Consider the following 13,690-nt stretch of genomic DNA (forward strand, 5'->3'; position numbering starts at 1 on the left):
TCTTCTCAATTATAATTTTATATTTTTAATTTAAATATTATATATCATTATTATTATTAAAAAAATATTTATTGGTTGAGTTAACGTACAAAAAAATATATAATGATCGGAAGTGAGTTATTTTTTTATTTTTATATTTTATATTTTATATCTGGGGTTGAATATTGTGTATGCCAACATTTAATTGTGGCAATATTGGCAAATTTAATTGCCACCCATTGAGGAAAACTTTATTGTCCTATGATATACACAATATGTATACATAAAAATGTTGATAAAAAAAAATGAATGGAGGCAAAGATAGCAGGTGGCGAACGGTTGCTAAAACAGACCACCCTAGTGCGCAAAAAACACCCACTCACACACATACCACATAAACAAAATAACAATTTTAAAATAAAAACTCAATGAGCTATATAATATAATTCACAATCGATTATGAAAAAAAAAAAATACCCCTCAATATTTATCCCCTTGATAAAATCATTGACCTCACCCTTTTTTTTTTCTTCTAAATTTCTTTGTTGAAATCAATTTTTATAATTATAAACATTCTGTCATCAATTTTTATGTATTTTTATTTTTTCCTCAATAAACAGGAAATGTAATTTAATTTTTTTTAATAACATGATAATTTTTTACAACTCAATTATTGTTTTTTTTAAAAAAAAAAATACAATGATAAATAATAAACAATTATTATTCAACCGATTGTATGATTATAAAATTAAATTGGATTATTAAATATTTAAAATATGTGTTTAAATGAAATAAAATTAAACAATATAAATGATAAATAATTTATTAACTGTTTTTATTTTAATTTTATATTTTTCAATAATTTTTTTCGATGCGAATTTACGTTAACACATATGCGTGTCAATATGTAATTCAATCTTTCAACTTTTGCAAGCATACCAATCATCATTTACCTCGTCATCCGGTTTTTTAAAAAATAAAAAAAATATTAAATAAATAAATAATAATAATGAAACAATTTCTTCCTCGTACAAATCAGCTACCAATTTTCTTTTATTTCATTACATATATATTTTTTTTTTTTCAATTTTATTTCATTTCAAGTTACCACGTTTTTTTTCTGTTATATTTTCATGATTGTTTTTTTTATAAATAAACACGGTTACATGGAAAAAACAAAATTAAAATGAGTTTGTATTTAAGGATATGGTGATACTAGATATAAATAAATAAAAAAAAAATAATAATATATTTATATGAGGTATCCAATAAATGTTAATTCATTGATAATTTATGTTTTTCGTGAAACGAGGAGGCGTGTGGGTGTCAGAAACCCGGTGTGCACCACAGGAGTTTGTACGATTTTTTTTTCAAGATCAATTCATACTAGACGCACGTGACACACGCAGCATTTTACATCGTGTTATTTAAAAAATTTCATAAACCAACACAATTTTAACAAACAAAAAAGAAATTTAAAAAAAAGTCAATATTAATAAAATTTTAAACTGTTATTCAATCATCTTGTCGTTCACGAAACAAGCTTGAATAAAATAAAATAAAAAAAACTATTAAAAACAAATAAAATATACCGATGAAAATGTTAAAAATTCAAAAAAAAAGATAAAAAAAATACATGCGTTTTGATGGTAAGGTAAAATCACCGCTGTCATGTTATTTACAGGCATAATGTCAAAATGTTTATTGGCCATTTAAAGACAACAAAATACAAAAACCATACAACACCACAGGGTGCACAAATTGCCAAAAATCATATTTAATATTCATGATTTTTTTCATATTGATTATCACGATATTAAAACAGACAAAATATGTAATTTAAAAAGATGAAAAAATAAAAAATCGTAAAACTTGAAATTACGATTCAAGTATAATGAATTAAATTGAGATTGAAATTTTTTAAAAAATATATTTAAAAGCATTTATGTATTTAAAAATAATCTGGATATAAAGTGCGGCAAATTTAAATTTAAAATATATATTTTTTATAGATAAAAGAATATCGAAAAAATTATAAAATTTTTGGAGAAATTTAATTGATTGTTGTTCTAAAAAATTATTAAATCACATATTTAGATTTTTTTTCATTGAATATAGGTATACTAAATATTGAAAATGTGGGCTCGTTAGTGCGCGTTCGTAAATCAAACCGCAGGGGTGCCAACCGCTAAATGCCCAACAGGCCTAAAAGAAATATTTTGCGCACGCCTTCCCTGTGAAATTCTCAATACTCTTATTTTAATATTTTTTTTATTTTATTATATAGCTATATTATTTTTATATATCTATAAAATCATATAACACAAATTAAAAATGAGAAAAAAAAAAAAACAAATTAGATATTTTTTTTTTGATCATACAATGAATATTTCAAATTAATAATAAATTAATATTAACCGGTGACTTTTTAACCTTTTGTATTTCCAATTAAATTATGTCAAATGTTAATTCAATAAATATAATTTTAAAAATAATAAATAATCCTTGTAATAATAATTTTAAATTATTAAAAATTTATAATTTTCTTGTATTATTTAATAATAATATTTATCAATTAATATAACTATTGTACAAAAAATTTAACAAGCTGTTTTAATAATTTTATTATTATCTTAAAAATATCAATTAAAATCCAAAAGACCCTGTTGATTTTTTATTCAATATTTTAACAATTTTATTATTAATTTTAATTATTAAAATTATAATTGTCATTTAATAATTAAAAAAAAAAAGGAAAAAATGTTAATTATAATTTTATTATTTATTAAAAGTTTGTGGATATATTTATATGTATTTTTGTTCATGTTTTATTATATAGTAACAACATGTATAATTAATGAAGCCAGTAATGAGCTGATTATTATTAATAATATTTAGTCGGTGTAGGGTTAAGTTGGCTTGACCTTAGAATGAAGCCTCGAGTATATTTCTTCGTTAATTGAATCTGCCAATCATCGTAATGAGCACGAGGCACTCTTCAGATTGTTTCAAAATCACTCGACCACTTTTTTTTTCATTTTTTTTTCTTCTCTTTCACGATATAATACTTTCACGTATGTTTATTGTGTTTAAATATATTCTCCATACAAAATAAATTCATTTATTGAATAAAGATTTTTAAATTTTTTTATTTTCAACTAAATAAAAAATTGTTTTTTTTATTATCTTTGTTATTTCATAATAATAGTAATAATAATAAAATTCTATTATATAGAAAATAATAAAAATAAATAAATTTAAATAAGTATAATAAAATATATAAAAAGATATTAATAATAAAGAAAAATTATAATAAAAAACATTGCTTAATATGAAATTCATCTAATAATATACACGCGATGTTAATCATCATTTTTCTATGTCTATTAATAAAATTTAATTTTTAAAAATTATACCACCTTATTATTATACATATATTTATAATTTTTCATTCAAAATTATCACCCGCCCATATTTAAAATTAAAATAAATATATAATTTTTAAGTAAATATATAAAAAAAATTGACCTAAATTTTTTTCTTTAATTTAAAAATAAAAAAAACAAATACAATTAATAATTGATGATAGTTGTTTAATGATTTATATTTTTAAATTATATAAGTAAAATAATTTCATGCTTGATTTTTGTGGCGCCATCGAGATGTTTTTTTTATTTGAATTTTTTTTTTTTTTTTTTAGAATGAGAGTGTATTTTTGAGATATCGTTAAGGGACTCTTTGAATAAAGATTAAAGCGAGAGACCAAATAAATAAATAAAAAAAGAGTAAAAAATAAAAAATAAATATATATAAATAAAATTGTTAGTCGCGTGGTGTTTGAAGATCGATGTGTTTACTTATTGCAACGGTGATTGGAACGAGTGGCATAAGTAGTATTGATAAAAAGTACACGAGACAAATGTTAACTCGGGTGAGGTCTCTTTTTTTTCTTTTTTTTTTTTATTCGTTTACAATATTTCAACTCATCTCTCTTGGTTATACACAACTTTTATAATATTTTTTTTTTTTTTTTTTAATCATTTTCAGTATTCACATTCCAAATGACTCATTCAGCTCCCTGAAAATTTTTTATCAATTTATCAAATTATTATTTAAATAAACCTAAAATTCTAATAATCAAAAACATTAAACTAGCTCAGATCCTAGAAAATTAAATAAAAAAAAAAATTACGAGGATAGCTCAACCCCATCATAGACAAAAATTTTAAAAAAGCTAAAATTCACCCCCCGACCCCCTTTGACCATTTCAAAAATTCCCATTTTTTTTTCTAAACTAGCTCAGATCCTAATAAAGTTAAATAAAAAAAAATTACGAGGATAGCTCAACCCCATCATAGGCAAAAAAATTTAAAATAGCTAAAATTCACCCCCTAACCCCTTTTGACCATTTCAAAAATTTTCATTTTTTTTTCTAAACTAGCTTAGATTCTAGAAAATCAATTAAAAAAAAAATTACGAGGATAGCTCAACCCCATCATAGACAAAAAAATAAAAAACAGGTAAAATCCACCCCCTGACCCCTTTTGACCATTTCAAAAATTCCCATTTTTTTTTCTAAACTAGCTCAGATCCTAATAAAGTTAAATAAAAAAAAATTACGAGGATAGCTCAACTCTAAGATAGGTAAAAAAATTAAAAACAGTCATAATCGACCCCTACCCCCTTTGGCCACTTCAAAAATTCCCATTTTTGTTTCTAAACCAGCTTAGATAAAAAATATTCAAACTAAACACCTAAAAAAATGTCATAAAAAAATGAATTTTGCTTCAACAGTGGTTGCAGGAAACTCTATCTTTTAATAACAAACAAGCTCTTTTTTTTTCAAAATCCAAAATAAATATAAATTAAAATCTTATTACAACTTGTTTTGAATATAATTTTTAGTGCTTTTTTTTTTTTTAATTCAAGTTTTTTTTAGATAATACGATGTTAAAAAAAAAAATAAATAAATAAATAAAAAATACATTTCTTTCAACGCCCGATAGAATCTCGCGTGCAGGAATTAATAGATTAGCAAAGGGCACGTCTTCTCTTAATTTTATCCCATTATGGTGGTCTCATCGGTTCGTGGCGAATAAGGCGTATCCCAGTCGATTACGCAAGATAGCCAAAAACATCGTGGACCACGGACTTTTAACTGAATTGCACTCTCAGCATAATATCCTCATCTGATGCTATACACATGTTTTTTTTTTTTTATTTTTTTATTATTTTTAAAATTGTTCTTCATTCAATTTTTTAACTTTTTTAAATTTTTTTTTTGTATTTTATTTTTATGCTTGAATGCAGAACTGTAGTTACAACCTTTTCATCGATAATCTTGTTGTGGTAATAATTTACTTATAGCCTTCGTGATGATTTGAATTATTATTGGTTCACAATATCGTACCTTAAATTACCTGTCGTGATGTGGTAAAGACATAACATTATTTTTCCAATATAATATCCATTTGAATTATTCGAATTTATTATTATTTTTTATTTTTCTATCATTAATTAATTTTAACTACTGTTTTTTATAATTAATATTTTTTTTTTTCTCTCTTAAATAATATTTAAACTGTTATTATGTTTATGTGAATGTTAGTAGGAGGATTTAAAATTCCATTATGAGAAAAAAAAAATAAACTAAAGTGATGATCAATAATATTTCCAAGAATAAATTTTGTTATTTTGCTACCGAATTTTAAATTAATCCAAGTATCAATTGATTTTTGCCTACAAGGCAAATAGATAGACAAAAATTCTATAAAATTATTAAAGTATATACCAGTTGAATTATTAAATTTTATTTTTGCCTTTTGGCCAACATACTTAAAATATTTGTTGTTAAAAATATTTTAAAAATAAAGCAAAGTTATAATTTAATTTTTTTTTATCCATGTCAAATTAAATTATCGATTAAATTAAAAAATTGAAATTTTTTTTCATCTTAAAAAACAATAATAAATTAAATGAATAAAATAAAAAAAAAAAAATATAGATTATTTGTTTTCACTTTTGTGGTTAAATATCGCGTGACTAAATATTTTTTTAATATTATATATATTAACAGCCAAAAAAAAAATCAAAAGAATATATTTAAATAGAAATCAAATATACACAATAGTACAAATATATTAAAAGAATATTGTAAATAATAATTTAAAATACGCCATTATATGATAAAATTTAAAAATGATTATTTATATTTTTCATATTGCTATATTCATTTTAATATATTGATTATTATTTTTTCATGCTTAAAGATATAACAATGTACAGGGAATATATAATTGGCACTATGGGATATCTTTCGGAGGTCAAATGAGATGGGAAGATGATGTCTGGTTCATTGGAATGAAGAGATTTACAATGTTTTTGCTCGTAAAATAATCAATAAAATCTGTGCAATGTAAAGAAACTGACGTGCTATTGTGATTTAGTGTGGAGCGCCGGGGCAAAAAAAAAAAAAAAGAATAACCTCAGAAAGATTTTGTTAAAAAAAAAGATAAAAAGAGACAGTTAATAATTTTTTTAATGTGTGAGAGTTGAAGAAGAGGAGAAGATATATAAACAAAATATAGTGGCTCATCTCATCATGAAGCAGGAGCCAAACGGTGACGAATTTACGATCATCTTACGAGCTGCCTCTTTTCCTTTACTTTTATATACTTACTTGGCTCTTGTAAAGCAGCGATAAAAAATAAACTTTTTTTTTTTTATTTTTTAAAACTAATAATAACGAAGCGAATATAAAATATTTTTGTTTTTTAATTTTTATTATTTTATAATCATCACTGATAAATTTTATTTTATCTTGGTGATTAAAAATTTGAAGCAAATTGGAGCAAATAATAATCATGAAAATTTATTTTTTTTTTTATTGTTATTTATAACTTGCTTTTTTTTCGGTCAAATAAATATTCATGATGATGGTTTGTTTATAACAATGAAGAGAAAAAAAAAAAATGATAATTTTATTTCAAAATTGCTTGAGGGTTTTTTTTTTATTTTTTATTTTTCATTTATTGTTTTTAATTTTATATGTGTATATATGTATTTGGTGAATTTATTATTGAGGTTCTTTCTACTGATTGGATGTCTCATTATGTGAGTGAAAAAATTATTTTTTTAAAAACATGGCGCGATTTGATGTTGTTTGTTTAAATTGCCACAGCGTCGCTAGCTGTTGGATATATATTTTTTTCGTAAAATTAATTGTAAATTGAACTAACAAGTAGATAATATAATTTAAAAAATTTAAAATTAAAATAAATATTCAAATTTAATAGCTACATTAATTTAAAATTATTTAAACTTGCTACTTTGATGTAAAATAAATATAAAAATTTACTTTAAAATTCTAAAACTCTTTATCAATAAAAAAATATATATTTAATCATGATAATTTTGATGATTAAACTAACATCGTTAAAAATTAATTATATAAAAAAATTCTCAAACATTTTTGATAACATAAAATGATATATTTCATGATTATAAAAAATATAAATTAATTTTTATCAAAACATCATCAATGATTGACTTGAATTAAAACAGTAAAATATAAAAATAAATTTAATATAAAAATAACATAACAACAATACAAAATGAATAAAAAAAAAAATACTTGCAAAGCAATGATAGTATACAGGTAATATATTACGCACCCGAATTACATTTACATTTGCCACAATCATTACAAAGGCCGCTGAAAAAAAATTTAAAGATTTAAAGCCAGGAGATATAAATGTCTCTGCAAAGTGCAACTACAATCATCACTTCTTTATCCTGTTCGTCAAAAACACTTGCCACATTTACAAACACCCTGACCACTGCACATATTTCTGTTTTTTTTTTTAAATAAAAAAATAATATATATTTTATGAGAAGTGTGAAAATGATGAAATTTACCACAAAAATTATTACGAAAAAAAAAAAAAGATAATAATAGATGATGTACGTTGAGAGTGTAAACGACTCTATCATCATTATATTTTTCTATGTGAATTATTATTTGTTTATAAAAAAAAAAAAAATAGTAATAATTTTATTTTATATAGATACGTACTTCCTTGTGTTCTTTAATACTGTGCTCGAGGATATGAAAAATAATTATTAATATTCATATAAATAATTGTTATTTGTTACAAGGTAAAAAAATTATAGCATTGTTATTTATGGTCCTTCTAATATGTTGAAAAAATAAACAAATTAATAAATAAATTCATCATTATATTTTTATCCAATTGGAGTATACTGTAAATTTATAAAATTTATTTGTAGAAGAGGATTTTTTTTATTTGTTAATGTGTTTTTTAAAACTGTTGATAAATTTTTTTTCCAGATATTTATGCTGTATATTTTCTAAAAAATAATGCTAAACTTCCTGATGGGGTTATTATTGAACAAGATCATTTATTTTTTACGTAAAAAATATTTCATTTTATCTATTTATTTTAGTATATTTTATGTGTGTTTAAAGATAACTTGGCGACTATTTTAAATATAAATGTGTGGAGAGTTTAAGTTGAGCAAATAGTTGGATATTTGTGGGAATTTATTTATTTTGTTTCAATGGAAAAAAAATAAATATAATAAGCTATTTATTAAAATTTAAAGTACAAAGCTTGTATAATTGCTTCAAAGTATATATCTCGATAAAATATTTCTATTGTTATTAACTTTAATCTGAAATATTGTTTCTCAAAATTTTTATTCAAGCGGAGCAAATAGTTGGATAATAATTTTTAGTAAAAAAATTTATTAGAAAAATAATGGGTTTTAAAAAAATTTCAAAAAAATTTTGCATATGGTAACCCTAATTTTTTGCAATTATTATATATTATTATTCCATGCTGAAAATCTTGTCTTCTTAATTATATAAATTACGTTTATACAACAATATTGTTTGATTATTTGGTTTTCCTTTTTTATAATAAATAAATTCTACAGTAAATAAATTTGATACAAAATAAACACCGACAGTTGATAAAACAGAATTTATTTAATTTATTGAAGATGGCGTTACAAATTAATTCTGACCTTGTACAAAAAATTGCAGCCAACTTCATAGGCCTAGATGATTGCCTGTGTTTGCACGAGAAAAACGTGTTGGTGATTACTAATAAATAGACAAATATTCTATAAAAAAAAAAAAGAAGAAAATAATTTCCAATAAGTAGTAATTAACACAAAAACAATTGCAGTGACATAGTGTCAATAAAATAAAAAAGATAATGCAATAATTAATTGTGTAAAATAATCAATGAAAAAACAAAAGTGAAACAAAAAAAATACCAGCAAGAATACATAAAGGAAAAAAAAAAATGGCTGATATTGAAAATCCAGCGGTGTTTACAAATGTTATTGAAAGTTATGATAGATCAGATTTACTTCAACAAGCATTTCAAAATGTCGTTGATAATGATACTGATGATAATGAATTTGTATCGTATCTTCAAGATGACGATGATTCAGGTCAAGAACAACCTCTTTTAACTCAAGAACAGGCATCTGAATTGAGGTTAACATTTGAACCAAATAATGGATTATTAGATGATGACAATAATTTATTATATGATGAAAATGTAACACCTGAAGATGTAGAAAGGATAATGAGCCAAAATTTTAATATTCAAATAAAACAACCTCCACCTCCACCTCCACCTCAACCTCAACAATTAAATGATATACCATTTGATAATACTGATGAACAATGGCTTGATGACAACGATGATAATTGCAATATTATTGAATCTCTTGATGAATCATATAATGTTGAATCACTTGACATGCAACCAGATGATATCATTGAAAATTACGATAATATATCAACTGATAATGATTATCAATCGTTGTATAATAGTCAAGATGAAAATTTATCAAATAATTATAACGTTGATGATTATATTTATGAAACATATCCATCAGATATTGAACAAAATATTACACAAGAATCAGCACCACAAATACAACAAGCAACAACAACGACAACAACACCAGCAACAATACCATCGACATACATGATCAAGCCAATTGATACATTATTAAAAAATACTAAAAATATAAAACCAACATTAAATGGCAATACAGTTAATAGCACTCCAACAACAGTTGTCAATCAAAATTTATTATTACTGCCAAATAATACAGTTTACAATGGTCTAAATACACAAATCATCAGAAGTGTAACACCACAAATAATTAATGGTAATTCATTTAATAATCGTACAATTAATACAACAAGTTTATTGTCATCTTCTTCATCATCAACATCATCAACAAGTACCATTACAAATGGCACAATTAAAACAGTAAATAATCAACAATTTCGTACTGCTAAAAATGTTAAAACACCTGGTATATTGGATAATAATCAACAGTATATAATAACATCAAATGGAAAAACAACAAATAATTTATATTCAAATTTTAAAATTCAAAATTTAAATAGTAATAATAATAATGGTAACAATAATTTATTATCAGCGACATTTCTTAAAACAATACCAGTTGTACATAATTCATCACCATTGATTAAAAATGTACCACCATTACAATCATCATCATCAGCATTGTTAGCATCTTCATCATCAAGATTTATGTCATTACAAAATAATGATGCTAAATCACGTTTTAAAAATCAAAATTATAATAAAACAATTGCAACAAGTATTGGTACAACAATTAGAACAACAAATCAAATGAATTCAACACCAGTATCAATATTAAAACCACAAAAATTTACAACAACAAATAAACAAATAATAAATAAAAATTTTAATTCAACATCGATGATTAATAATGAAAGCTCGGCAAAAAAAATAAGCTGTTATGATAAAAATAATGATGATGTTCCAGTTAGTAAAGTAATTAAAAAAACAAAATTATGTGGTTCAATAAGTTCAGTTGTTAATGGAGCTGCTGATAGTACAAAACCACTTGGATCAAGTGAAAATCCAATACAAATTGTACAACAAGGACAATCATATCATAGTATGCAAAAATTATCACAATCACAATTAAAACAAATTGCTCATGTTTTACAACAGAGAAGTCTTGAATCATCAACACCAAATGAAAAAGTTGTTTACAGGTAATTAAAACAATGAGACAATTAAATAGAAATAAAAAAAATTTTAATAATTTAATATATTTCTTGGTTTTTAGAGTTGTTTTTCCTGAAGAATTAGACTTGAGAATTAGAAATCCAAGTAATGTAATTAAAGGACGTGGTAATGGTAAACGTGGAAGACCAAAAAAAATACCTGATAACATTGTAGTAACACCACCAAAACCTGTACCAGTTCCAACACCAGTAGCAACAGTTGTAACACCAGCACCAACACAAATTGAAGAAGAAATTGATGATTCAAAGGTTTGTTATTAAAAAAAAAAAAAAACAAAAATATCATTTGAATAGCTTATAAATATTGTTAATTTAAAAATAGTTACAGGATGATAGAAAAAAGATAGTAGCACGTACAAGATCTGGAAGATTATCAAGACCACCACGACACATGGTACGTGATTATAAACATCTGCATCATCTTGATTTTTCACAACCTGATACTGATGATTCAGATGGTGGTTACAGTGATTATAATACAAATAATGATGAACAAGATATTGAAACAACAACAATTAATAAAGATTTATTAGCTGGTTTAGAATTGCCAAAACGTAAAATATCTGATCATTTTCGTTGTCCAACATGTAATAAAACATATCTTGGACGTGTTAGAATGTCAAAACATTTTGAAATACATCCAGATCATGGTAGTCTTGATAAATTACCACAAAAAAATATAACAATGCCAGCAGTAAAAATAACAACACAATCAACAATACCATCATCAACAACAAGTAATATACAAAAAAATATAAATACATTAAATTGTGATCAATATAAAAGAAAAGGTAAAAGACGTGGTCCATGGGCATATGCAACACCAGAAGCAAAATCAGAAAGACGTCAAAAAAAATTGCAAGAAGCAATATCTGTTTGTGATAATACAGAAATAATAAATAATGCAGCAATACCAGTATTAAATGCAAAATCATTATTTGATTTGATTAAAATTAAAACAAATAATAACATTCGTATGATGCTTGATGAATTTAAAATACTAATAAATGATTTTAAAAATAAATCAAGTTTAATGTTATTACAAATAAATGATGAACAAGTTAATAATAAAAACAATGCTGATATTATTGATATACATGATGAATCATTATGTAGTATACTTGGTTTATCACCAGATACTTATTTAATAAACAGCCAAGTATTTAAAAAATCTGATAATTATAATACAATGATGTCAACAACATCAGCATCAACATCAACAGCAGCAACAAATGAACCACTTCATAAAAAACAAAAAATTAGTAATGATGAGTCTAAAGAAAACAGTGAAGAAATAATGTCAAGTGGTTTTTCTGAAAGCTCGGATTTAAGTGCATCTGATTATTTAAATGAACGTAAAAATGATAATACAAATTGTCCAGAAGTATTAACAGCATTGACACTTATGCCACGTAATTCAAGTCCAATTATTATTAATAATAATAGCAGTAATAATAGTAATAGCAACAGTAGTACTAGTAGTAGTAGTAGTAGTAATAAAATATCAAAATTATTAATATCAAATCCAGAAATACAAGATCAAATATCTGATAATCCTGGTTTTCAAAAAATTGATATAAACTCAACAACAAAAAATATAACAAAAATTGGCAATGATATTGATATTCCAAATCGTACAAATGTATTTAATAATAAAATTGATAATAATTATCAAACAACAAAATTAAATACAACAACAACGGTACAACAAGAATTTATAAAAATTGAACCAACAATGCAACAGTGTTTTGTTAAACTTGAACATGGCGTTATAAATACTTATGAAAAAAAGAGTAATTTCATTAAATTAAATGGCTATACAAATGATGACACACAAACATTGCCAAAAGGCTTTCAAAAATTAATACCAAATGGCAATAAAATTATGACAAATTTTAAAGTTGAAAATATTGATAATAATGAAAATAATCATAACAATGATAAAGATGATTTACCAATATTACGACATAATGACACAAATATATTTAGTTGTCATGATAATCTTGATCATTTGGATATATTAGATGAAAAACTGGTTGATCTTGGTGATCAATCGAATCTTGTTGATGAATTAGTTTCAGAGAGATTTAAAAATATCATGACTGATAATATATTAGGCAGTAATTTATTGCCAAATGATAATAATGTCGATACTGATCTTGATTTTGAAGAATTAAGTGAAGAATTTAATCGCAATACTAGTTGATTATCCAATCAATTTATTTAAATTATTTCAGTCTGTTTTTTTCATCGGGAAATTTAGATAATTTTATATTTAAATTATGCTAAATTTCGATTTTTCAATTTTCATTTAAGTTCAATTAGAAAAAAATAAATAAAAATGATTTAAATAGTAATTTTTTTTTCTTTTGTTTTTTAAACAATTTATATATTTATATAAATTTTAAATTATTTATTTAAGAACTTAAAATTTGCTCATGTATTTTTTTTTTGTTTAATTTAAATACTTTTCTGTAATTTTGTTGTAGAAATTTATATTTCTAAAGACAATATTTAAAGCTAGTCTTCTGTGTAAATTAAGAGACAATTTTTAAACACTTTCATACTAATTCTTGA

At 23.3% G+C, this 13,690-nt stretch overlaps 1 protein-coding gene across 2 annotated transcripts; it reads left to right on the forward strand.

The window, feature by feature from the left end:
* The first annotated feature begins 9,062 nt into the window (after nucleotides 1-9,062).
* LOC122860889 (putative uncharacterized protein DDB_G0282133) lies at nucleotides 9,063-13,364 on the forward strand. 2 transcript variants are annotated; one of them, XM_044164939.1, is made up of 3 exons: nucleotides 9,063-11,080; nucleotides 11,155-11,362; nucleotides 11,436-13,364. In XM_044164939.1, exons 1-3 carry the CDS (start codon nucleotides 9,312-9,314, stop codon nucleotides 13,317-13,319), a joined length of 3,861 nt encoding a protein of 1,286 aa, XP_044020874.1. In that variant the 5' UTR covers nucleotides 9,063-9,311; the 3' UTR covers nucleotides 13,320-13,364. The 2 variants fall into 2 exon arrangements, with proteins under 2 accessions (XP_044020874.1, XP_044020875.1); XM_044164940.1 differs by having other exon boundaries at nucleotides 9,083-11,080; nucleotides 11,442-13,364.
* Nucleotides 13,365-13,690: the final 326 nt, after the last annotated feature.

This window comes from Aphidius gifuensis, linkage group LG1, assembly GCF_014905175.1.
Source record: "Aphidius gifuensis isolate YNYX2018 linkage group LG1, ASM1490517v1, whole genome shotgun sequence".
NCBI classification, from domain to species: Eukaryota; Metazoa; Arthropoda; class Insecta; order Hymenoptera; family Braconidae; genus Aphidius; species Aphidius gifuensis.

Coding starts and splice junctions, on each gene's coding strand:
- LOC122860889 (XM_044164939.1), top strand. CDS start 9,312: ATGGCTGATATTGAAAATCCAGCGGTGTTTACAAATGTTATTGAAAGT. Junction 11,081..11,154: donor AATGAAAAAGTTGTTTACAG/GTAATTAAAACA, acceptor CTTGGTTTTTAG/AGTTGTTTTTCCTGAAGAAT. Junction 11,363..11,435: donor AAGAAATTGATGATTCAAAG/GTTTGTTATTAA, acceptor ATTTAAAAATAG/TTACAGGATGATAGAAAAAA.